General features: G+C 40.0%; 1 protein-coding gene across 1 annotated transcript in view; it reads left to right on the forward strand.

Moving 5' to 3' along the window:
• raf1b (Raf-1 proto-oncogene, serine/threonine kinase b) overlaps window positions 1-26,986 on the forward strand; it is a 41,877-nt gene that overhangs the window by 10,255 nt on the left and 4,636 nt on the right. The window contains 5 exon segments of the mRNA XM_052111469.1: window positions 5,383-5,467; window positions 5,650-5,826; window positions 11,517-11,563; window positions 24,686-24,804; window positions 24,981-25,112. Of these exon segments, the coding sequence (XP_051967429.1) occupies window positions 5,383-5,467; window positions 5,650-5,826; window positions 11,517-11,563; window positions 24,686-24,804; window positions 24,981-25,112 (560 nt within the window).

Consider the following 26,986-nt stretch of genomic DNA (forward strand, 5'->3'; position numbering starts at 1 on the left):
TTTAAAGACTTGGACTTGACTCAGACTCGACTAAGGTGGACTCGAACCCAACACTAGCTGGAACCCTATAGTAATTGTACTGATTTTCATTTTCTTATTCTTCTTTTTTCTGCCCTAAAAGTGTCTGGACATCAGAGACTGTAAGTTGTGGAGACACCAAACTAGGCAGGATGATCCCAAATCCCCCTCACTACTCAGGCGCCCATCTGACCCTGGGGGGTGCTATAATAAACACTTTTTAGTTTCACTAGGCCATCTGTCCTATTCGCACACAACTTGGTATACATTATCTGCAGACCCTCCTGTCAAAACTTTATCAAAATAATTTTTATATGTCAAATTGTTCCAAAGATATAATACGTTTTTGGGTGTGGCCTGTAATTACTAATTGGCCTGTATCTTGTGAGTGAAAAATTAAAACTGAACAAAACTTAAAACAACTTGTAAATCAGATAAATAAATTATTGAATTAACAGCATTTTTCTTCTTCTGTTTGTCAGTTGCTTTGGATAAAAGCATCTGCTTAATGAAGAAAGGTAATAAGCATACATAAGCGATAGATCCTCTTAATTTTTGTTGGGAATGAAAACAAAGGCTGAGGGATAGATGTAAACCCTATTTGGACAGGATTAGTTTTATATGTGGATGTGGGGGAATTTAATAATGACCAGAGATTCAGTAATTTTAATTCCTTTTCATGTCAATAATTTTATTCATACTTTTTTACTGTGTATCCATTCCTGCACTGGTAAAAAAAATACATTGTGTTTTATCTACTATAAAACGCTCTGTAATAATAGGCCTTGGTGATATTAAAAGCCTGTAAATCAGCACTTTCCATTTATGTTGGTTAACAAAACATGCTTTATGCTGCTGAGTTCAGTCCACAAACCTATGTAAGATTCAGAGTTGGGCTCTCTGCATCATTATTCAAAACTGTTTGCATGCATATGACCAAAGTAATTTCAAAACATGCAATGGATGCAATAAATTTACCATGAATGAGTATGGCTACACTAGCATCCAGTGTATAACCACCTTTACATGCTACTAGTATGCTTTTCATTGTATGACCCAGCTCGATTTAAACATGGATCTTATTTGCCTGCACGTATCATTTAATTTAATTATTGATGCAATAAATATTAACATGTGATATGCAAATCTATAACTATTATTTATTTGAGCGATTGGATTTTCCATCAAGCACAACTATTTATCAAAACAGAAAATTTAAAATATTTTTTACTGTGCGACTTAACAGTATACTTATAATACTGTTTTTGCTTGCACTTTAAGCAACACATTAATCCTGCAGTAACACAATAATGTCATGTTTGATGTAATTTGGCTCGTGATCACAGACATAGGTGGGGCAGATCATGCTCTGAGCGCTAGTTTTCTTTCTTTCTCTTTTTTCACATTATTCAACTCGTTCAACTCATTCTTCAAACACAAATGGATAACATAATATGTGGTATCCTTGCATTATTCCACCAAAAGGCGGCACTCAAAGAGCAGAATTAAAGAATACTTTACCATGGAATGTTGGTTTGTTGAAGATCAAAATCTAAATAAAAAATTGTTTTATAATGTTAAGTGTTATTAAACAACCCCAGGGAGAAGAGGAAGAGAAAGCTATGAATATAAATATCTATTTACATACATAAACAGAACTCTTTCACAGAGTTAACAATAAATAAAAAATATGCTTTTAATAATATTAATAACAATGTTTTAAATCACAGTAAGTTTCCAGTTGTAAATAGGTATGCAGTAGAAATGTTTCAAAATTAATTAACTGTATACACGCTACTGTATACATCCCCCTGTCTCCTGTCAAAATAAGAACAAAAAAGTAGGCTACATATGGGAAAAACAGAGAGCTAAGGCTTTTTGACATGCAATTTTTCATCACACAATTATTACAATGTCTTATCACCTGCCTTTTTCTTTTGATTTTCAAACCATTTTGTTATGTCTGGCTTGTCAGGACCAAGTTGTTTGATGGCCAGTTTGTGTGAATTTGAAATAGAAATGACATGCTGTTATGCACAAGTTTATCAATAGTGGTCGCAATGATCTCAATCTGCAAGACTGCTGCTAAGTCTAGGCCTTCAGTAAGATTTATGCCATTAAGACAACACAGTTTCCCCTTCAGTCACTCACTCGACGTGTCGAATGAAGTGACACAAGGGGTCTTCCTGGGATGCCAAATGTTCCTCTGATCCCGAGAAAAGGCCAATGTCAAGTTGGCAGACAGAATTTGCATGCCCCACCCCGGACATATGGGTATAAAGTGCCAGTCAGAGTTTGAGTTCCCACTCATAAAAGAGCAATACACAGCAGGCGTTGAATGTCTTTTTCAGGACGCGTCTTTTTAAAGATGTCTTTCCGCCTCTGTGTAGTTTCTGGATGCGATTGATTTCTCTCCAATTCTCACGGTCATAAAAGCTGCCTCGCGTGCCTGGGCTGCGATCACACACAGGCAGCGTTTTATGAATGGTTCATGTTCTCAGTGCGAGAACATAGCCATGGCAACATTGCGGTCGTGGCTTTCTTTAGTCACGAGAGAAAGCCAAGAGAGAATGTTCCTTCTTCCCACGGGATTGAGGACGACCCGGCTTGCGATGAAGGCGATTTGGGGATGACGACGGGCTCAGTTTCGCTGGGTCAATCCCCACGAACCATCCACCCCCCGGCACGCTTGCTTGCATCCGTCCAAGCTCTGAATGAGTGCGGCTCGCCTCGTGGCCAGCCGGCATTCTCCCTTGAGCCCCGGAATTGGATGATGACATTGCCACTGCATCGGAGAGCGTCACAGCGGTGTCTGATGCTGATGACTCGTCTGGGCTGCCACCTTTGGGTCTGCTCGCCCAGTCTGAGGCTGATGTGCAGATGTCCGCTATGCTTTCCCGGGCCGCCGTGAGCGCGAGGCTGGACTGGAAAACTCCGCCCCCCTCACGGCTCCTCGATTGGTTCCTCGGGTCAGGGCGCCGGTCATAGCCATGCCCCCCTCCCACACCCCCCAGTTCCGTTCTTCCCGGAAGTGCATGACGAGCTGACGCAGTCGTGGAACCGACCTCTCCGCTCGTCCGCTCTCACGGGTACACGGAGGTCCCCCAGATGGACAGAGCAGTTGCGGTCCACTTATGTCCAGAGAATGCCGCCACCTGGCGGGACCGCCCTGTACTCCCCTCCAGAGACTGTAGAATGACGTCATCACTGACCTCGAAAGTCTACAGTGCCACCGGACAGGCCGCCTCCATCCTGCATGCCATGGCTCTTCTTGCAAGTTCACCAAGCCAAGGCACTCAAAGATCTGCTCCTGGGTAGTTCCGACCCCTATGTGACCCTTCTTAAGGTTTGCGTTCGACGGCCAGGCGTATCAGTACAAGGTCCTCCCCTTCGGCCTGTCCCTGTCCCCTCGCATCTTCACGAAGATCGCAGAGGCAGCTCTTGCCCCGCTAAGGGAAGTGGGCATCCGCATACCGGACTACCTTGACGACTGGCTCATCCTGGCTCACTCTCGAGAGTTACCGTGCGTTCACAGGGACTAGGTGCTCAGGCACCTCAGCCGTCTAGGGCTTCAGGTCAACTGGGAAAAGAGCAAGCTCGTCCCGGTTCAGAGCATCGCTTTTCTCTGGTCTAATGAAACAAAAATTTTACTGTTTGGCCATAATGACCATCGTTATGTTTGGAGGAAAAAGGGTGAGGCTTGCAAACCTAAGAACACCATCCCAGCTGTGAAGCATGGGGGTGGCCGCATCATGTTGTGGGAGTGATTTGTTTCACAAAATAGATGGCACCATGAGGAAGGAAAATGATGTGTAAACATTGAAGCAACATCTCAAGACATCATCCAGGAAGTTAAAGCTTGGTTGCAAATGGGTCTTCCAAATGGACAATGACCCCAAGCATACCCCCAAAGTTGTGGCAAAATGGCTTAAGGACAACAAAATCAAGGTATTGCAGTGGCCATCACAAAGCCCTGACCTCAATCCGATAGAAAATGTAAGGGCAGAACTAAAAAAAGTGTGTGCGAGCAAGGAGGCCTATAAACCTGACTCAGTTACATCAGTTCTGTCTGGAGGAATGGGCCAAAATTCCAGCAATTTATTGTGAGAAGCATGTGGAAGACTACCCAAAATATTTCACCCAAGTTAAACAATTTAAAGGCAATGTTACCAAATACTAACAAAGCATTTGTAAACTTCTGACCCACTGGGAATGTGATGAAAGAAATAAAAGCTTAAATAAATAATTCTCTCTATTATTAATCTGACATTTCACATTCTTAAAATAAAGTAGTGATCCTAATTGACCTAAGACAGGGAATGTTTTCTCTGATTAAATGTGAGGAATTGTGAAAAACTGAGTTTAAATATATTTGGCTAAGGTGTATCTAAACTATATATATATATATATATATATATATATATATACTTGAGACAAATAAGCGAGAGAAATGCTAATTCATTCAATATATAAAAATATTGATGATACATTTTCCAATCAAGTTTATTTATAAATGGACATGTAAAAAAACATGTATGCAATGAATAATGACCCTAACCCGTACGTAAATTACAAAATATTGAATGTTTCTATCATTGGAGCAATTCAAGCATGATGTACCACCTTGATGTTTTGCAAATCAGAGGCAGCAGGGGGCAGTCAGCGCAACTATAGCTGTACAGACAATGCGCCTCATCAAACCAACAAGAGCAGGCAGCACAGTCCATCAGAGATTACATGCTCAAGAGACGATAAAAACTAGCGAGACATTGACCAACAGTTAAAAATAGCACAGATGAAAAACCAAAATTATTTTGACTTTTAAAGATACTTTTGTACTGTTTAAATGCTTTATTATCTGCTGCCACAATATATGTATATGACGTAATTTTTTTTTTTTTTACTTATTTATTTATATTGATAATTTTTTAAAGTATTATATACTAAATTATCTTTATTTGGGGCCTTTTTCATTAAATATTGATATGGGATTAATTTGATTAATTAATCGGCACATCATGTATTTCAATTTTTTTTTATCGATTGACATAATCCATCTTTAAAAAATTTTTAAAATAAAAATCTTTTGAAAAATTTTTTTTTTCCTTTTCATGATGGAGCAAATGGGAATGCAAAAATAATATTTTCTGTGGTATCCCATTCACTACTATACAAGTTTACCAGCAAATGTGAAAATGACTCTTGCTGCTTTTGAAGAGTGTGGTTGCATTTCAGTTTGGATGCTGCCTTAGAAAGTAGCTGCCTATTATCTATACTTGAGTATAATGTGTCAAATGTTATTAAAACACACGATTGATATAACTTTCTTTACCAAGTGAGTATAAATGAGTTTGCTCCTTTCAGGTGACGTTGCTGTGAAGATTTTAAAGGTCACAGCTCCGACACCAGAGCAGTTTCAGGCCTTTCGCAATGAAGTGGCTGTTCTCAGGTAAAACATCAGGAAAACCAAAGCGAAATTAGATTTTAAGACTTTACATTAGTAACAGTATTACTAAAACACTAGAAAAATGTCATTCTTCAACTCTCATGTAGCACTGTTCTCAACATGTGCAAGATATCTCATCTTCATTAGTAGATGCTAGTAAATATGTTTCGTCTTCTTCATCACAGGAAGACCAGACATGTCAATATTGTTTTGTTTATGGGATACATGACCAAGGCAAAGTTGGCCATTGTGACACAGTGGTGTGAAGGCAGTAGTCTCTACAAACATCTACACGTACAAGAGACAAACTTCCAGATGTTTCAGCTGATCGACATCTCAAGACAGACAGCTCAGGGCATGGAGTGAGTCTTTCACAAGAAAATTAACTGTAGTTTTCACATATATCGTGAATTGTATGAAAGGGTACTCGGCATAAACCAATGCTTCTCAACTGGTTTTGCATCAGGACCCAGATTTTACATTAGACAAGCCAACACAAGTAGTGACCCAAAACAGTACCAATACTGTCATAGAGCATAGACCCACTAATTAAATTATAAACATCACAGGCTGAATATAAAAAGTAACAATATTGTAAATGCATAAACAACAACAGCAGGGTGATTTAGCAGCCCAGTACATGGAACAAACACTGGGCCAAATATATTTTTACTTTTAGCGATATTAACAAGTGACCAAATTTACACCAAAATGCTGTAGAGTTTGATTGCATAGTGTTTTCTCCACAATTTTTAAAGCTAATAAGTCTGTTTTTGCTATACGAACTATGCACAAATAAATGGTTGGTTGCGTTTTATTATTAGGGCCCAAGCACTGAAAGTGCGGAGACCCTATTGTTCTTCTAAAGATTATTATTAGTTCCCAAGAACTGAAAGTGTGGAAACAGTATTATTCTTCTAAGGATTGTTGTATTTTTCAAGGTTTTCTGTATTTTGGGAGGTACTTACCATGCGTGAAAAATTTTGCACACACATCAGAGTCGTCGGCCATTAAGGCTGGGCGAAGTTTCGTGGGGGGCACGCAGGAGGGGCTCTTCAAAATGGGCACATGAGGGGGTCTCAGTAGCACCCCTATTTTCACCTACTTTTCACCAAAATTGGTTCATATATAGATTTTATTAAGCCAAACAACTTTCATAATTATAGTCATTAGGTCCACCCAACAAGAAGAATTTTGCATTTTTTTTAATATTGCAGTCTCTGAACATTTAAATACACCTCCTAGTGGATTCATGTGATTGGCACCAAATTTGTGCAACATCATGCCAAGACATTGTAGGTCACGGTCATAGCTGTTACGATTCCCTGTTGTCTGCTCCGCGTTTCACATGTCACTGTCATGCACTACATTTCCCATAGTTCCCTGCCCTCATCACTGCCAGCACTCACTCTTTGTTTTCACCTGTTTGTCGTTTAGTTCCATTACCTTGTGTATTTAAACCCTGTTTGTTTTCCATTCCCTTGTCGATCGTTGTATGTTGATGAATGTTTCTCTCATGTTTAATGTTTCGCTGTTTTTGATGTTCCCATGTTTACTCCATTTCCCTTCCAGCTGTGTTCATCCTGCCGTGTTTTCCCAGTTCCGTGTTCGTGTTTTAGTTTCAGTTTTCCCCTGTGGATGTTTCTTTTGTTCCTGCTTGTTTGTTTTCACTTTGATTTAAAATAAAGAACCCGCATTTAGATCCCACTCCTTGTCTGCCCTCGTCTGCATCATAACAGAGAAAACAATGAGTGAGTGCTGGCAGTGAGGAAGGCAGGGAACTATGGGAAATGTAGTGCATGACAGTGATATGTGAAACGCGGGGCAGACAACAGGGAATCGTAACAATAGCACACCAACTGGCAGCAGGACGTATGGCACTTTTAACAGACTTTAAAATAGCTCTCTTATGCCTCTGCCGAGGTAAAACTGCGCTTTCTCTCCCAGGAGATTCTGCATATTCGGATCCCTGGATGATTCCTCCCTAGCCCTTGTGGGTCCCCAGTTCAGCGGAGGAACTCGCTGACCCAATCCACTGCGGATACTTAATCTACCCTGTACTGGAATAGGTGCTCTACAGGGCAGGACTCCTACGTGGACTCCCCCTGTGTGTATTATCCGCGGTACGGTCCCCTTACAAAAGTGGACCTGTGGTCTCCCTTAGGCTGTCCCAGCTGCCCTCCGGTCGCCATGTTGTAGCAACTCCACCCTCCTTGAGGCTGGATCTACCACTGTGCCACTTTCCACATGTCGCCTAAAAACCCATGTGATGTATTCACCACTCTTACCTCCCCTGCCGGGCAGGTGTGGTCTCCGCAGGGTCTTTTCCCCCTGAAAGAATAGGAAACTGGGTAAGACCCCCTTCCCTCGATGCGTGTAAGGGCCCCGGCCGTTTCTTGCTCTATGCGGAGAAACATAGAGAGAAAAGAGGCCCAGCCAGGCTCGGCCCGTTCCCCTGTCTAGGGTAACCAGAAGGATTCTGACAACTTTTTTGGGGCATTGGGGTAGGTTACGTGCAGTCTGACACAGCTGGTCGCCTTTGCACGTAAAATACCTGCTCGCTCCTGTGTCAGCAGAACACGTACACGGCTCAGCGCATGGCATGATTTAAATTGGACAATGTTGAGAGAGCGACAGACATGTCTAGGTTACGGATGTAACCTCCATTCCCTGATGGAGGGAACAAGACGTTGTGTCCTCCCGGCCACGTCGCTGAGCCGAGCCACTGTAGTGGCCGGACCATTTCCGGCTCCTCAGAAAAATCCTGAATGAACTCGACGTATTTCCTCGCCTTTATACCCGTATGTCCGGAGGCGGGGTATGCAAATACTGTCTGCCAACTTCTCATTGGCATTTTTTCATTGACCAGAGGCATATTCTAATCTAATACAATTGCAATGATTTTTCAGAAAAAAAGTTACTATATTTTGACCCGTTATCATTATATAAAATTATTCATATTTTATATAAGATTTTGGTAATTTCGCCCACCTCTAATAAAAGTTTGGGATCTAAACAAAAACAGATGTTTAAGTGTCTCTGTTCATCATGCAGCTGGTACATTACACAAAGTATTTTTGCTATTTCTGCCTTTCTTGCAAATGTGCTGCATTATGAAAAATTATAGAGCGGCAAGTTATGGAAGGCGTTCGGCGCCATGTGCTTGCAATGTTAACAGCTTTGTTGATTATAAACTGGAATGATATAGTTACGTAGATGTGGTATAACACCATTTGCATGCCGAATTAACAGGTTTAGAAAGGTTTATACATTGTCACATAGATACTGAACTTAAGATGTTACACAAGCACTTTTTCACTTTGTGCGCAAACACTTCTGACACTGATGACACCTGCGCGAGAGACAGAGCAGATTTATTTGCGCAGCTTCTGGAATTACAGTTTAATACAAAAACTATAAAAAATAAAGTTTATTGATTTGATTTGTTCATCTGTATCTATTGGTTTACTAATATAGAGACTAACTTGCAGCTGCACTGTAAAGTGAATAAAAGTGTGTGGGTAGTTCCCACATTTTGAACTTGAAATAGCGGGAATTATTAAAACTGTGCACAATCCCATGTTGAATTTCTGGCTCTGCAAACGGTTTTATATTAAAATATTAAAGTTGCCCTGGTTCACCTCCATCATTTCATTATACAAAAAACAAAACAAAAAAACATTACTCTGCAATCTGCTAAATTAATGCAATGAAAAGCTGCGTCATTTTATTTTTTTTCACTCTTGTCATATACTTCAAGGTGGGCCAAAATCAAAGTTCAAAGGCCCTAGTTTGGGCATCTCTGCACTAGATGATGCAATAAAGTAATAAAACGCTCAGGTGTGCCGGTGTATAATAGCTTTTAGCCCTTTAGCTGCTCTGAGCCTCTGGGCAGATCATGCGCTCCCACACGTACATCGAGTATATAGATCGTAGTAGTTTAGTATCGAGAATGTCATCAAAACTGCATGGAACTTCTACTTAACACATTAGTTTATCCAAAGCATAATACAGTACATTGAAAAAATTAATTTTATTTCAGGTCTGATCATTCATGCACACACAGCAGCAGTGGGAGATATTATGCGACATCATCGCTGCTTGCGGCTATATTTTGTATTTAGTCCTGTATTTATTTTAAGGCCTTATGCAGTTCTGTTCTACTGTAGTTGTGTCATTTGCTGAAGATCACATAGCAGAGCATACATGACAGCATAATATATTTTCAGTTACATGTTTACATTCTGATTGCAAGATACCATCAGCTATTTATTGAGATGGATCAGTATAAAAATAGTACAAAATAGAGGTGTTTACAAGGGCATAAGAACGATCTGAAAACTGGGGGGACACATTCTAAATTTCATCACAATATGACAGTTTAAATTATTTTTTTTAAATATGTGATTTCATTTGAAAGAAAAGATATCATCTGAACTTTTAAGAAAGCATTTTTAATGATAGAACTTTAAATAATTAAAATTTTTAATGCTTTCAAACATTTCAAACATTGGTTCAGTCAGCCAGAGCCAAAGAATCAAAGCATTTTATTCCTTAACTCTAAGAAGGTTTTTGTGTCCTGGGGGATATAAACATTTAAGAGGATGGGGAGAGGAGCAATGAGTGAGAAAATTATGAAAATTATTGGAAATTGTGTCCCTGCAAATACTGAGGACATACTTTGAATATAAAGTTTGGCATAATTTCTGAGAAGGCAGCTGACCAATTGAGACAAACGTCTCTATTTTCATGATTTCTACAAGTTATACAATTGAAAAATAAAAGCAATATTATAGGAAAACAAAACATGGAACTGTACTATGTGGGCCCTAATGATTTGAAAAATAGCAATTAATAAATGTTCAGAGGTTCATATGCTTGCCCTTTTTAGGTTTAATGTCAGTGTCAAATATGATGTTACCTGAACAATTTTAGAAGCTTGTGTCATTTCTCTGTCTACAACACTGTCAACTTGGTCAAAGACTTTTATTTTTCTTTCTAAAATATATATAGTACTGTGAAAAGTTTTAGGCACTTGTGAAAAACTTTAAAAGAGAGGATTTCTTAAAAAAAAACAGTAAACAGAAAAAGAGCTAAATCAATATTTGGTGTGCACACTTTTTCCTTCAACAAAGTTTTTTTAGTTGTTGGCAGATACAATGTTCCAAGCTTCTATCTATTTAGGCTGTCTCAAATACTTCTGTCTCTTCGAGTAATCCCAGAATGTGGGGGGCTCTGTGAGGGCCATGCCATCTGTTGCAGGGCTCCTTGTTCTTCTGTTCTATTCTATTTGCAAAAGGAATGTTTAGGAGTTTAAAATTTATATTTCCTATTGACACACTAAAGTAACAGAAAAATCCTGTTTTTGCATATATAAGACTTTTGCACAGTACTATATGTCACAAACAAGACCATTACATTAATCTAAATCATATATATTGGCCAAACAAAAACATGGAAAAGCCAAAGAACAATATCATTGTTAGGCTATACTATGACACAAGATTATTGTTGTTACACACATGACCCTATGAAATAAATCCTGAATGTCTGTCCCCTTCAGTTTTCAGGCTGGTTGCATGACTAATTATTGGTGATTCAGTGTCTCAGTGAAAAAGACAATAAAGAGGTCCGAGATTTAGAACTCACTCAAAGTTACCAAAATGTAAAATGTTTTCATCTATTTAACAACATTAACTTACAATAGTCAAAGATGACATATAATAGTCAAAGATGGATTACATCTTGTCTCAGGTAGATTGCATATTGTCAACAGCTCAATAGTCACGCTAATAATGTCTGCAGGCTATCATTAATATTTATCACATTGTCTGCGTTCACCTGAACTGATTTGTTGAATCAAAACAAAGATGGTGACACCCCACCTTTATAATGGTTGCTACCCCCCTGGCTGTTAATATGTAAAATGCGGTTTTGTCAGTTCAGTCTGTTTTTACTATCACCATGGTAATAATACTAAATGTGCAAAAAAATGATAATACTGATGATTTAAAATGACATCTAATGACCCATTATGTCTTCTCTCTTTTAGTTATTTACATGCAAAGAATATCATCCACCGGGATATGAAATCAAACAGTATCTTTTACTAAGAACTTGCCCATTTTATTTACTCTTAGTACAGTAAAATCGATAATTAAAGAGCTGTTAAGTCATGAAGTCAGTTTGTAGGCCAATTCGTAGGGCTAACTCAAATGTAAAATTTGGAACCATTGTGTGCTTTAGACTCGGCACACCACATATAGTCTATAGATACAGTATATAAACCATATATATATATATATATATATATACGGACACTGGCAGCCAAAAGTTTGGAATAACGTGCAGATTTGGCTGTTTCGGAAGGAAATTGTTATTTTATTTCACCAACATGTCATTAAACTGATCACAAAGTATAGTCAGGACATTACTGATGTCTGATGTACTGAAAAAACAGCACATCTGTTAAGATTCAGACGAGGGCAGACAAGGAGTGAGGATCTAAATGCAGTTCTTTATTAAATCAACAAGAAAACACAGAATAAATCAAAACACAGAGAACAAACAAAACATCCACGAGGGGATAACAAAAATATAAACACTAGAAACATCCACGGCGGGCACGGCAGGAACACAGTCAAAGACAACCATAACATAAAATGACCGACAACGAATGAACAACCAACAGGGCGTAAATACACAGAAGAATAATGATTAAATTAAACACAGGTGTGAACACTGACACTAGCAGTGCTGAGGACAGGGGATTATGGGAAGTGTAGTTTAGAACAGGTGACAGGGGAGAAACACAGAGCAGACAATGGGGAATCATGACAACATCACTATTTGAAAAATAATTTTGGACCAAATCTAGACAGGCCCCATTTCCAGCAGCCATCACCTCAAAACCTTATCTTTGAGTAATCATGCTAAATTGCTAATTTGGTTCCTAAATGAAGCATAACATTGTCTTTGTGTTTGTTTTTGAGTTGCCACGGTATGCAATAGACTGGCATGTCTTAGGGTCAATATTAGGTCAAAAATGGCAAAAAAGAAACATCTTTCTCTAAAAACTCGTCACCAATCATTGTTTTGAGGGATGAAGACTATACAATGCTTGGAACTGACAAAAAAACTGAAGATTTCATACAAAGGGGTACACTATAGTCATCAAAGACAAAGGACAACTTGCTCTAACAAGGACAGAAAGAGATGTGGAAGGCCCATATGTATAACTAAACAAGAGGTACATCAGAGTCTCTAGTTTAAGAAATAGATGCCTCACATGTCTTCAGCTGACAGCTTCATTGAATTCTACCCACTCAACACCAGTTTCATGTACAACAGTAAAGAGAAGATTCAGGGGTGCAGGCCTTATTGGAAGAATTGCAAAAAAAAAGCCACTTTTAAAAAAGAAAAACCAAAAGAAAATGTTAGAGTGGGCAGAGAAACACAGACATTGGACAATAGATAATTGGAAAATAGTGTTATGGATCTTAACCCCATTGAGATTTTGTGGGATCAGCTAGACCAGGGGTGTCCTCACTTTTTTGCTTGAGATATACCAACTAAAAAAACACAGTTTCATTTAAACAAAATGCTTGTTGGGACTACTGCATGTATCCCTAAATGGAATTCATCTTCTAATTCATAAAAAAAAAAATATAATGTCATGTCAACAATCATTCAGTTTTAACACTAATCCCAAAACACCTACAGCACAATAGATTACAATAGCCAGGGCATTTACCTTATTCTGATGACTTGCACAGTTTTGCATAATCTGGGCAGTAGCTGCAGATTGCTAGTCTCAAACACTGCTAGCTTTGCAATTTTGTGCTCTGTTCTCAGAAGCCCTTGGAAGGTGCGAACCTAGTTGTCATGACAACCGAATAAACAAAAATCTCACCTGATAAAAATGTACTCGTTAAGTGCAAGTCAGACAGAAACTAAAAGAAGGAAAGACATTATATTTATTCAAATTTAACGAAAGCGCATTTAAATTTTGTGCGATCTACCAGCATTGCCTTTGCGATCGACTGGTAGATTGTGATCGACGTATTGGGCACCCCTGAGCTAGACTGTAAGGTGCGTGAGAATTGCCCGACAAGACAGCCACATCTATGGCAAGTACTATAGGAAGCATGGAGTGAAATGTCACCTGAGTATCTGGAAAAACTGACAGCTGAAATGCCAAGGATCTGCAAAGCTGTCATCCCTGTACGGGGAGGATTTTGTGATGAGAACCCTTGAAGTAGTTTTTTTTTTAAATAGTGTTATTGTAATGTCCTGATTAAGGTTGTTTGACCTTATTACACTCCTGGCTCAAAGAGTCAAGCAGCTCAGCTTTGTTTGATGGCTTGTGGCCATCCATCTTTCTCTTGATCACATTCCAGAGGTTTTCAATGGGTTCAGGTCTGGAGATTGGGCTGGCCATGACAGGGTCTTGATCCGGTGGTCCTCTATCCACACCTTGATTGACCTGGCTGTGTGGCATGGACCATTGTCCTGCTGGAAAAACAAATCCTCAGAGTTGGGGAACATTGTCAGAGCAGAAGGAAGCACATTTTGTTCCAGGATAACCTTGTATGTGGCTTGATTCATGCGTCCTTCACAAAGATGAATCTGCCCAATTCCAGCCTTGCTGAAGCACCCCCATATCATCACCGATCCTCCACCTGGTCGTCTAATGGTTAGACGGTGACCTGGAGAGGCCTTCAAGCCACAGTGTCTAACACCCACTGTGAAATTTGGTGGAGGATCAGTGATGATCAGGGATATTCCACAAAATATAGATTCCTGAAGTCTTCCTAAGTCAAACATTAGTATTGTGTTTAAAAATGCATATGAACTTGTTTTCATTGCATTATTTGAGGTCTAAAAACACAGTATAATTTTTTTTTTAATTTTGACCAGTTCTCATTTTTAGCAAATAAATGCTCTAAATGACAAAATGTTTAGTTGGAATTTGGAATTATAGAAAAAACAAAAATGTTAATATTACTCAAACACATACCTATAAATAGAAAACCAGAGAAACTGATAATTTTGCAGTGGTCTCTTAATTTTTTCCAGAGCTGTTTATACAGTGCATTCAGAAAGTATTCAGACCCTTTAATTTTTTTTACATTTTATGTTGCAGCCTAATGTTAAAATATTTTAAATTATATTTTTTTTCCACATTAATCTACACTCCATACCCCATAATGAAAACGCAAAAACCAGATTTTTATAATTTTGCAAAGCTATTAAAAAGAAAAAACTGGGGATGTCATGTGATGCTGTGCAAGGTTTGGACAGGTGAACGGCGAGCTCTGCGCACTTTTCTAGTTTTGATAATTTGTATGTCATAATCCAGTGAGATTTGATACACCCTGTTGTATATGTCAAATAATTCAAAATCCTCAGGCTCTGGAATTCGGCAAGAATTGTTGAACGTGTCTGCAATGCTGATGGGGGTCATTGCTGACTTGGAGGATCTTGCTGTAATATGTTGAGTGATCACTGCCATGGAGATGAAATTCATTGAGGTGGTTACAAGAGTGGGGGATGCTGGGAAACGGATCTATTATCTGGAGTCATCGGAGAGGGAATTAGCTGCTAATCCGCTAGCGACCTAGGGGGATTTGGAGCATGTCTGGGAGAAGCTGGAGGACTTGGAGAATCGGAACAACAGAATAATGTCTGAATTATTGGAATTCCTGAGGACAAAGAAGGTTGGGATATGGTGAAATTCCAGGACAGACTCTTCCTGAATCTGCTCAACATAACAGGCTGTAAACTGGAAATCGAGTGAGCTCACAGGGTTCAGGCTCGGCAATCCACTGAGAGAGACAGGCCCGATCAATTCTGGCAAAATTTCTGAGATCATCTGATAAAGTTCTCATGTTACGTGAGGTGAGGAGTAAAGAAAGGCTTTCTTGGAACAACCACAGAATTTTCTTCCCAGATTTTGCAAATTCGACGAAAGAAATGTGATCGATTCAAGGAATGTAAGAAACTCAATGGAAGGTCGCTTTTGCACTGATGTTCCTGTCCACAAAATTTGTATAGAAACACCGGACTTGAGCAATCCGATGGCAAAGTTGTCACAGGGGCTCTCGTAGGCATACATGGACTGTTTGAGTTTAGAGAGATGGACACCAGTTGCTGGTGGGAAGGTCGGGGTTTGATTGTTGCACTAATGTTGAAATGTGGTCTTTATAATTGTATTTTTGACACACAATCTATTTTTTCTCATTTGTCAAAATGTCAAATGTTAATATGAGTGGATTGTCTCTCTCTCTCCATGTGGAATGTGAATGGGTTGGGGCACCCCATAAAAAGAAGGAAGGTTATATCTCTTCTTAAATATAAGAAATATGATATAGTGTGAAATATGTATACAGTGAAGCTGAAAAATTTGGAAAGATATGGGGTAGACATGTTTTCTTTAGTGCTGGCTCAAGTAAGAGCAGGGGAGTCATTACACTGATAAGTAAGCATCTACAATTCAAATGTCTCAAACAGATTAATGATAAATTAGGAAGAGTCACTATTGTTTTACCAGAAATTGAGGGGCAAATGTTGATTTTGGCTAATATTGTTATGAAGAGCAGGAGGAGGCAGACAAGGAGTTTGTTCTGTTATTATTGAAGGATGAGGCAGACAAGGAGTTTTTGGATATATGTGCGGGTTTATTGAACAGAGTGAAAATAAACAGACAGGAACAAATGAAACTACCACGATAGGCAAACAGAAATTAAGACATGAAAACATTCAAGGGCAAACGAACTGGAAAAACGCGGCAGGAATGAACACGGGAAGACAGGCATGGGAGCAAACATCAGAACACGGGAAACATCAGCGACATCACAACAGTTGAGACAACGAACGACAAGGTAATGGAGGAACAGGCAGAGTTTAAATACACAGACACATGAGGATACAAACGAGAATCAGGTGCGCACAATGACAGTATGGAACATGGTGACGGTGACATGGAAAACACGGGGCAGACAACCAGGGATCGTAACAAATATTTATTACCTAACGCTGATGATCAGGGCTTTTTTATAGAAGGGATGTTGCAAGCAGCTGGCACCCCTCATGATATAATATTGGGAGGAGACTTTAATCTATTGATGGACTCAGTCCTTGGTCATAGTAAATCAAAAGTGTGTAAGTCCCCTAGAGCAGGGGTTCTCAACCTTTTGCAAGCTGGGCCCCCCCAAAGCTGGTTCATTGCAGTTGGGGCCCCAGTGCCCCACGCCCCACGCTTTATTGTTGTTGTTATTATTATTATTATTATTATTATAATTGGCAGTAGCACCAGACTTCTAATGTGAGCTTGCAGGCATTATTATTATTATTATGAGTAGTAGTAGGCCTATCATCATTACTAGGCTATTGCTATATAATTATATGAGGTTACATGCTTTTGTTGTTGTTGTTTTTATTATTATTATTATTATTATTATCATCATCAGTAGGCCTATTATCATTACTAGGCTATTGCTATAATTGGGAATTGGCACCAGACCTCTGATATTAATTTATGCTTTATTATTGTTATTACTTGGCCTAAAAGTAGGCATCATCTGCATTTTTTACAGAAGCTTGCTGGTAGGTGATGTTAATGTGAGACCTGAGCCTGCTTTGCCTTGCAAAGATCCTCAATTCTTGGCTCAATGTTTGATAAACATAGCCTCAAATCATCTTCTATTTGTGCACGATTGCGGTATTTCGTTTTGAGTGCAGTCATTTTTGAGAATCCTGCCTCACACAAATATGTTGACGCGAAAGGAAGGAGAATCTTCAAGGCGACGTCACAGAGTTCAGTGTATTCCTGCATCAATGCTGCCCAGAATGACGAAAGAGGGCAGGACCTAAAGAGTTCCTTCAGTCTACTGTCACTCTTCAGCTCAGTAAGCTGTTCCTGCATATCAATTGATAGCTCGTTTGCTGTGCACACAAACAGATCTCGAACCCACGCAAAAGAGCGATAATCCTCTTTAAAGTACGTCGCAAATTGTTTTCTCATTGCTGACAGGTGCTCAGATGCTGATTGAAATAGGAAGGAGAAATCGTGTGACGTGCCTGCATCAGTGATAAAGTCTGCAAGGCTGGGGAACATGTCGCAGTTCCCTCGAATGATGCGGCCATGCCAGAGGTCTAGTTTTTGTGTGAAGGCGTGCACTTTGTCTGCAAGGAGCAAAATATGAGTTTCGCGGCCTTGCAAAGACAGGTTGAGGCCATTCAAGCGGTCAAATATATCGACCAAATAGGACAGAGACGCAAGCCACATAGTGTCATCCAGATGCTTCGCCAGATCTGATTTGATTTCTGTCAAAAACCACTTCACCTCCTCTCGCAGCTCATACAACCTGTATGCTGTAACACCCGCCCCCTGGAGAGCCAGCGAACTTCAGTGTGCAGAAGCAGCTGTTCGTGCCCTGACCCCATCTCCTGGCAGAGGACCCCAAACAAGCGAGAGTTTAGCGGCCGTGATTTGATGAGATTTATTATTTTCACGGATTGGTTCAGCACGGAGTCAAAGAGAACCGGCATTTTTTTAGCAGCTAGTGCTTCGCGATGGACCATGCAATGTGTCCATTTCACAAGTGGAGCTACTTGCTGAACGCGAGCATCTAGGCCACGCTCACGCCCCGTCATTGCCTGCGCACCATCCGTGCATAGGCCAACGCATCGGTCCCAAGCCAAACCATTTTCACGGATAAAAATATCAAGGACATTGAAAATGGCTTCTCCTGTAGTGTGCAACTGAAGAGGCCGGCAAAACAGGACATCCTCCTCAATCGCCTTGTGCCGCAGATACCTGACATAGGTGAGGAGCTGTGCCTGCCCAGCAATATCAGTGGATTCGTCCAGCTGCAGCGCGTAGTAAGGACTCTTTTTTATGAACTCTATCAGTTGCTCTCTGATATCATTGGACATGTCTACAATTCTCCTAGCGACTGTGTCATTGGACAGTGGTACTGCACCGAGTTTGGCTGCTGCTCAAAATCATTATTTTGCACATGTCTTGCGCTGCCGGCAAAATGAGAGTCTCGGCGATTGTATGCGGTTTACCCAGTTTACCGATCCTTTTGGCCACTACATACGATGCCTCCAAACACTGTTTAGACACAGTGCTGTGCACTGAAATGGTTGCCTGATGCTGATGGAGGCCATCAAGCTTTCTTTTAAAATATTCAGCTGGTTTATTTTTAATGCCAGCATGCTTTGTTTCGAGGTGCCTTTTTAATTTGCAGGGCTTCATACTGTCGTTTGCCAGCACCTTGGCACACACGACACACTGAGGTCTCAGATCAGCCGTGACTGTAAACCCAAATTGCAGGTATGCTTCATCGTACCTCCAAAGCTTTTTTGCAGCTGGTGGTGCGTCAGTTGACTTGTTGGTCCTCACAAGAAATTTCTCCATTTTTATGTGTTTTCAATAAAGTTTAGGCAATATGTAACTGTGTGTGTGGTGTATGTTGAGAGACGTATCAGGGGCTAATCAGTCGGGACTTAGAAAAAAAAATACTGGCTAGGGCTGAGATTTGATCTAATCTTAAAAAAGAATGTTTGTGGGTTTACTCTTTAAAAAGAATGTTGGGGTTTTGTGGGAAAGGCCTATGTAAATCGAGATTGATAAGAACTTGCGAACACAAGCGAACTTGGCAAGAGACTAGACTAGAGAGAATGGAAAGCTATGTCGTGAGTCAATTTAAATGCAGTGATTTATTTTTGTGTGAGAGTGAGTGAACATTTACATTTATACCCACCTCTGTAAGCCAGGGCGGGAACGGCGGTGGCCATGCACAATTCATTTGCAGCCTGGACGAGGAGGGGTGTGTGTCTCCTCTCTGCTCTGACTGCTGCGCGAGGCTACTGAGAAACTGACCACCTGTGAGTGCTTTTGGACGGGAGAGGGGCTCACGGCAGCACCCGCTGTTCGTTGAGCACAGTAGGCCTAACTGCAGAGTGATTCGTGCTTTCGAGTCTCCAAACACCACAAAAGTCTCCAAAAACACCAGTAAAAGTCGCTGGATTTGTCGCTTTTGACAAAAAATAAAAGCCGCCAGGAGGATGATTTGTTTGTGTTATAATCAGTGCTTGAAGTGGGGGGAAAAGGTGGCGGCACTCTCTTTGCATTGGCAAATCATGACATTTTTACAGTGAAAAACAAAACTTGGAGATATTGCTGTTACAACAATGTATTGTTATTTATTTAGCATAGCGCATCTCACAGCAATACTCAATCGTGTTTTGAGTGATTCAGTGTTGTGAACGAATCGGTTGAGTCAAAGATTCAATGACCCATTCACAAACATCTGTCTCATTCTTGATGAATTGGCCGTTTGAACGAATCGTTTGAATGAACGACTCAATGACTCGCTTAATGAAACCGCTTATGCTTATCACCTGCATTTGTGCTCACTATGGACAAACCAATCAAATTTGTTCAAAACTTATTTTTTAAATCAGTCCAAACACATTTAAATTTTTATTCAGGAGTTATGTATATACAAAACTATAACTTTTTATGACAGTAGTTTAGTGATAAAAAAAAAGTGCCCAAAAAATTTTCTTTTCCAGTTTTTTTTCCCTTCCATTGTAGCCTACTCGGGGGGGCGCACCCCACCGGTTCAGAACCACTGCCCTAGAGCAACATTGATGCCTCACAAGATATGTAAAAATCTTGGTCTTAAAGATATTTGGAGACTTCTGAACCCATCTGGTAGGGACTATTAATCTTTTTTTTCATCAGTCCATAAGATTTATTCTAGAATAGATTGATATATATATATATATCCCTCATTTCATCTGTTGTTGATTGCTTAATTGGAAACATCTTAGTCTCAGATCATACTCTGGTGAGTTTAGAGATATTGCCACATACAGAGAAAAATAAATCATATAGCTTTAATGTATCCCTTTTTCAAAATCCTGAATTCCAAAGAATGTTAAAGTCTGAAGTCTATGTTTTATAGAGACCAACTGGTCCTCAGTCTCCTCAGTGGGCGTGGGTTGGGAGGCACTTAAGGTGGTTCTTAGGGGTCATACAGTATGCCTCATTCACCAAAACATCCAAAGCAGGAGAATTTGTGGAGTTGGAAGGGAATATTTAAAGTGCTGAGGCAGAGCTGAAGCGCCGAATGTCGCCTGATGGCCTCAGAGAATTTACCTGATTGCAATACAGATATAATACTATTTTGTCACAGAATGTGGAGCTTTGGCTATTCAGGGCAAGACATATTTTTAAGATTCTGGATATATATGGGTTTGGGAATACTTTATTATTCAAATAGGATTAAGTTACTTTATAGACACCTGGTTGTGGCAGTTCAAACAAATGGAATAACTTCAGATTATTTTGCTCTGGATAGGGGCACCCGGCAGAGTTGCCCTCTTTCTCCCTTATTGTTCTGTCTTGCCCTGGAACCATTAGCATTCACGATAAGAAAGGAAGATGATTTTCCAGGGGTAAGCTTTTGCATTACACAGATGGTATTTTATTATTCATCTCTGACCACACTAGATCTATGCCTTGGCTTCACAGAATTATTAATTCCTTTTCTAATTTCTCAGGATACAGAGTCAATTGGTCTAAATTAGAATCTTTGGCTCTGACAGTATTGTCACGATCCCCTGTTGTCTGCCACGTGTTTCACCTGTCACCTCCCATAAACTACAATTCCCACAATTCCCGGCCCTCATCACTGCCAGCTTTCATCATTGTTTTCACCTGTTTGTCATTTGATCTTCATTACCCCTCTGTATTTAAGCCTGGTTGTTTGTTCAGTCTCTGTCGATCGTTGTTTGTGGATGTCCGATGTAGATGCTTTGCCCTGTTCTCCCTGTTCTCCCTGTTCTCCCTGTTCTCCCTGTTCTCCCTGTTCTCCCTGTTCTCCCTGTTCTCCCTGTTCTCCCTGTTCGTGTTCCCTTGATGTTTTGGTTTCATTTTTCCCCTCGTGGTTGTTTCCTTTGTTCCTGTCTTGTTTATTTTGTTAATTTTATTGAGTTAATTTTGACCCCTTAATAAAAAGGTTTTTGACGATGTGGGCAGATGGGCTTCATTACATTTATCTATGATTGGGAAGGTTAATGTTATTAAAATTAATTGTATTCCGAAATTCAACTACCTGCTACAGTAATAAGAAATAAGATAGCATTGTGAAGTCCTTCATTTTGAATGGTAAACATCCCAGATTACATTTCAATAAGTTACATAGGCTGATTGACATAGGTGGGCTAGGCCTACCCAAAATTTTGTTGAATTATTATGCATTCAGTCTCACACATTTGGCTCATTGGTCGCTTCCACCTAAGAGAGCCTCTCCCTGGTTTTGTATTGAACAGAAAGTTCTTGCCCCTATTTCGCCAAGTCTTTCTATCAAAAAAATCTGAGAAGTTAAGTTACACCCCGTTATCTCGCATTTTCACTCAGGATGTTTAATTTGGACATTTATTTAAATGTTGCCTCGAGCATATGGCTGAACCCAAAATTATGTATTAATAAGTCCCCTTTTTGCTGGTCAGAGTTGATTGTGAGGGAGTGTGATGAGGAGGAGGGTGGGGCCGGGGCATGAGTGTGCAGGCCCGGCCCCCAATCAGGCTAATCAGCCGATTAGAGGGATAAAGATGAATGCCTAGGTGCATTCACTGGACCAGTTTTGTGATTTAAGCTTTAATTTGTGCTGTGTGTATGTTGATATACACTCACCTAAAGGGTTATTAGGAACACCTGTTCAATTTCTCATTAATGCAATTATCTAATCAACCAATCACATGGCAGTTGCTTCAATGCATTTAGGGGTGTGGTCCTGGTCAAGACAATCTCCTGAACTCCAAACTGAATGTCAGAATGGGAAAGAAAGGTGATTTAAGCAATTTTGAGCGTGGCATGGTTGTTGGTGCCAGACGGGCCGGTCTGAGTATTTCACAATCTGCTCAGTTACTGGGATTTTCACGCACAACCATTTCTAGGGTTTACAAAGAATGGTGTGAAAAGGGAAAAATATCCAGTATCGCGGCAGTCCTGTGGGCGAAAATGCCTTGTTGATGCTAGAGGTCAGAGGAGAATGGGCTGACTGATTCAAGCTGATAGAAGAGCAACTTTGCCTGAAATAACCACTCGTTACAACCGAGGTATGCAGCATAGCATTTGTGAAGCCACAACACGCACAACCTTGAGGCGGATGGGCTACAACAGCAGAAGACCCCACCGGGTACCACTCATCTCCACTACAAATAGGAAAAAGAGGCTACAATTTGCAAGAGCTCACCAAAATTGGACAGTTGAAGACTGGAAAAATGTTGCCTGGTCTGATGAGTCTCGATTTCTGTTGAGACATTCAGATGGTAGAGTCAGAATTTGGCGTAAACAGAATGAAAACATGGATCCATCATGCCTTGTTACCACTGTGCAGGCTGGTGGTGGTGGTGTAATGGTGTGGGGGATGTTTTCTTGGCACACTTAGTGTGCCCCTTTGTGCCAATTGGGCATCGTTTAAATGCCACGGCCTACCTGAGCATTGTTTCTGACCATGTCCATCCCTTTATGGCCACCATGTACCCATCCTCTGATGGCTAATTCCAGCAGGATAATGCACCATGTCACAAAGCTCGAATCATTTCAATTTGGTTTCTTGAACATGACAATGAGTTCACTGTACTAAAATGGCCCCCACAGTCACCAGATCTCAACCCAATAGAGCATCTTTGGGATGTGGTGGAACAGGAGCTTCGTGCCCTGGATGTGCATCCCACAAATCTCCATCAACTGCAAGATGCTATCTTATCAATATGGGCCAACATTTCTAAAGAATGCTTTCAGCACCTTGTTGAATCAATGCCACGTAGAATTAAGGCAGTTCTGAAGGCGAAAGGGGGTCAAACACAGTATTAGTATGGTGTTCCTAATAATCCTTTAGGTGAGTGTAAGTTCCCTGCATTAACATTTGGGGGGGGGGGGGGAATCTGGTGGTTCACTGTTTCAAACACAGCAGACAAGTCAAAGAGGATGTGGACCAATTATTTTGAGTTAGCTCTTGCCGGTCACAGGGTTTCAGCCACTAACAAGAGTGTCTCCGTCAAGTGTGTTTTTAAAGCCAGACTGATGTCTGTCCAGTTGGTTGTTCTATGAAAGAAAAGCAGTCAACTGGTTGAATACAATCCTCTCAATAATATTAGCTAGGAAAGGTAGGAGAGAGACCGTCTGTATTTATCGACTACTGTGGGGTTGAGTGTTTTTTTCTTAGCAGTGCGGTTATTCAAGCCTTCTTAATTATTCGACAGGTGATATCTGGTCCATTATGTTTCGCTTTGCATATTCACATATAAAATTTAATTGGTTCAAATTTGGTGGGAAATTCAACTTTGTAAACCCTGGCCTTGCAGGAAAAGCAGTATTAAGATGTGTAATCTTCTCTTGCTGCTACAAGGAGAATTTGCAAAGTTAAATATAATGGACTGAATGTTTCCTATCAAATAATGACAACATTTTTTTTTATTAAATATTTTGTAAGGTGAATATTTATTGAGTTTATTATTTTATGTGAAATGTTTTCAATTGAAATATTCACAGCCATATACACAGGTATATACAACCATATGAAATTCCAAACCCCCCAAAATGCAAGCACTGTTAATGCAATGCATTTTATTTTCCATTAGTTTCAAAGACATTTGTCATTAATACAGTATACTTCCCTACCCTTTCAAGTAGATAGGACCTGTACACTTGACTGAAAATAGCTGCCCGGGTGACCTAACTTCCCTTAAAGGAACTTTTTAACTTATTGAATAAAGCAGTCGTCCCTATAATTACATTTAATTCATCAAGCATTTAAACATACATTCTTTGAAGGCACAACTGATTCAAAACTCATGTTTGAGGTATGACTATGTGTAATTTATGTTGTAGAACAAAATGTGAATGTCCCCAAGTAATTTTAACCACAGACTGTTTTACTCTTATTAAACCTTAAAAATTCCTAAGGTAATCAATGAATCTGTAAAATGCAGATGTAAAATTTAATCTGTAAAATGCAGATTATCTTCCAGGTTTTTGGACTACAAACATTTTACACAGCTCTCTGGAATACTTGCTTCTGATCAGTTGTGGCATACAGTCATTTGTTTTTATAGTTTGTTTCTATCACCACTGTACCTGACTATAATTTGTGCTTGTGCTTAAGCAGTCATATTTTCCCTTAATGCAATGCTCAGATATCTTTCTGCATGAAGGTTTGTCAGTGAAGATTGGAGATTTTGGTCTGGCCACAGTGAAAGCTAGGTGGAGCGGCTCGTGTAGAGTAGAGCAGCCCTCTGGGTCAATTCTGTGGATGGTGCGTTAAAAAAAAACTATATGGACATTTCAGACCTCTTATGTACATGCGATATATTGTTCTACTCAGAACTAATTGAGACCACATATATGCTAAAAAATTACATGTAAGAAACAATGTTTTGTGTAGTGCTGTATGAAACACGTAGCAGGTGAGTAAACATGTATTTTCTTTAGGCTCCTGAAGTCATCCGGATGCAGGACAATAATCCGTACAGTTTTCAGTCGGATGTATACTCTTACGGTATCGTCCTGTATGAGCTGATGACAGGAGAATTGCCTTATTCTATGATTGGAAACAGAGATCAGGTAAGACTTGATCATGATTCTGTAGAAGTCAAATGATCATGAACCTTAAACATTCAGCTAGCTCTTTACAATGCAGAGAATAATATTTTCAGTTGTTGGCTGAATCTCACAATCTGTCAAGTGCATGTAATTTGCTGCCTTCATATCATCAGAATTACTGTAATTACATGATGACAATTTGGAGATTTTACTCAAAACTCTTCACATCCTGGGACTCTTGGAAAATGTACATTTCTATGACAATGCTCATAACGATCAAAACTGATCCACTGTTGTTGTTGATGACAGAAAAATAATAATTATATTAATAAAATAATATAATTATATATAATTTTAAAATAATAAAATACAATAATTATATTAATTGATTTATTCACCTCTATATGTTCTTGAAAAATGTTTAAGAACAAAAAAGCGCAGCATTTAACACTGCATAGTGAGGTAGCATATCAAACACAACTATTAACTGCCTTTAGCCATTTTAGTTCTTTTTACATGACATCATGTCTGTAAACTAAGACCATTCATAGAATTCTAATTTCTTCTAATTAATCAAATAGGTCAACCAATAATTTAAATTCTCTCATCATTTACTCATGCCATCCCAGATGTGTAAGACGTTTTGTTATTAACACTTTGTATAGATACTTACATTGCATCCGGAAAGGATTCACAGCGCTTCACTTTTTCCACATTTTGTTATGTTACAGCCTTATTCCAAAATGGATTTAATTAATTATTTTCCTCAAAATTCTACAAACAATACCCCATAATGACAACATGAAAGAAGTTTGTTTGAAATCTTTGCAAATGTATTAAAAATAAAAATCACATGTACATAAGTATTCACAGCCTATGCATTATACTCAAAATTGAGCACAGGTGCATCCAGTTTCCACTGATCATCCTTGAGATGTTTCTACAAATTGATTGGAGTCCCCCTGTGGTAAATTCAGTTGATTGGACATGATTTGGAAAGGCACACGCCAGTCTATATAAGGTCCCACAGTTAACAGTGCATGTCAGAGCACAAACCAAGCCATGAAGTCCAAGGAATTGTCTGTAGACATCTGAGACAGGATTTTATCAAGACACAGATCTGGGGAAGGGTACAGAAAAATTTCTGCAGCATTGAAGGACTCAATGAGCACAGTGGCCTCCATAATCCGTAAATGGAAGAAGTTTGGAACCAACAGGACTCTTCCTAGAGCTGGCCGCCCAGCCAAACTGAGCCGCCTAGCCTTAGTCAGGGAGGTGACCAAGAACCTGATGGTCACTCTGGCAGAGCTCCAGTGTTTCTCTGTAGAGAGAGGAGAACCTTCCAGAAGAAAAAACATTTCTGCAGCACTCCACCAATCAGGCCTGTATGGTAGAGTGGCCAGACGGAAGCCACTCCTCAGTAAAAGGCACATGACAGCCCGCCTGGAGTTTGCCAAAAGGCACCTGAAGACTCTCAGACCATGAGAAACAAAATTCTCTGGTCTGATGAAACAAATATTGAACTCTTTGGCCTGAATGGCAAGCGTCATGTCTGGAGGAAACCAGGCACCGCTCATGGCCTGGCCAATACTATCCCTACAGTGAAGCATGGTGGTGGCAGCATCATGCTGTGGGGATGTTCTTCAGCGGCAGGAACTGGAAGACTAGTCAGGATCGAGGGAAAGATGAATGCAGCAATGTACAGAGACATCCTTGATGAAAACCTGCTCCAGAGCGCTCTGGACCTCAGACTGGGGCGAAGGTTCATCTTCCAACAGGACAACGACCCTAAACACACATCCAAGATAACAAAGGAGTGGCTACGGGACAACTCTGTGAATGTCCTTGAGTGGCCCAGCCAGAGCCCAGATTTGAACCCGATTGAACGTCTCTGG

Source organism: Xyrauchen texanus, chromosome 39 (assembly GCF_025860055.1).
Source record: "Xyrauchen texanus isolate HMW12.3.18 chromosome 39, RBS_HiC_50CHRs, whole genome shotgun sequence".
Lineage (NCBI taxonomy): Eukaryota > Metazoa > Chordata > Actinopteri > Cypriniformes > Catostomidae > Xyrauchen > Xyrauchen texanus.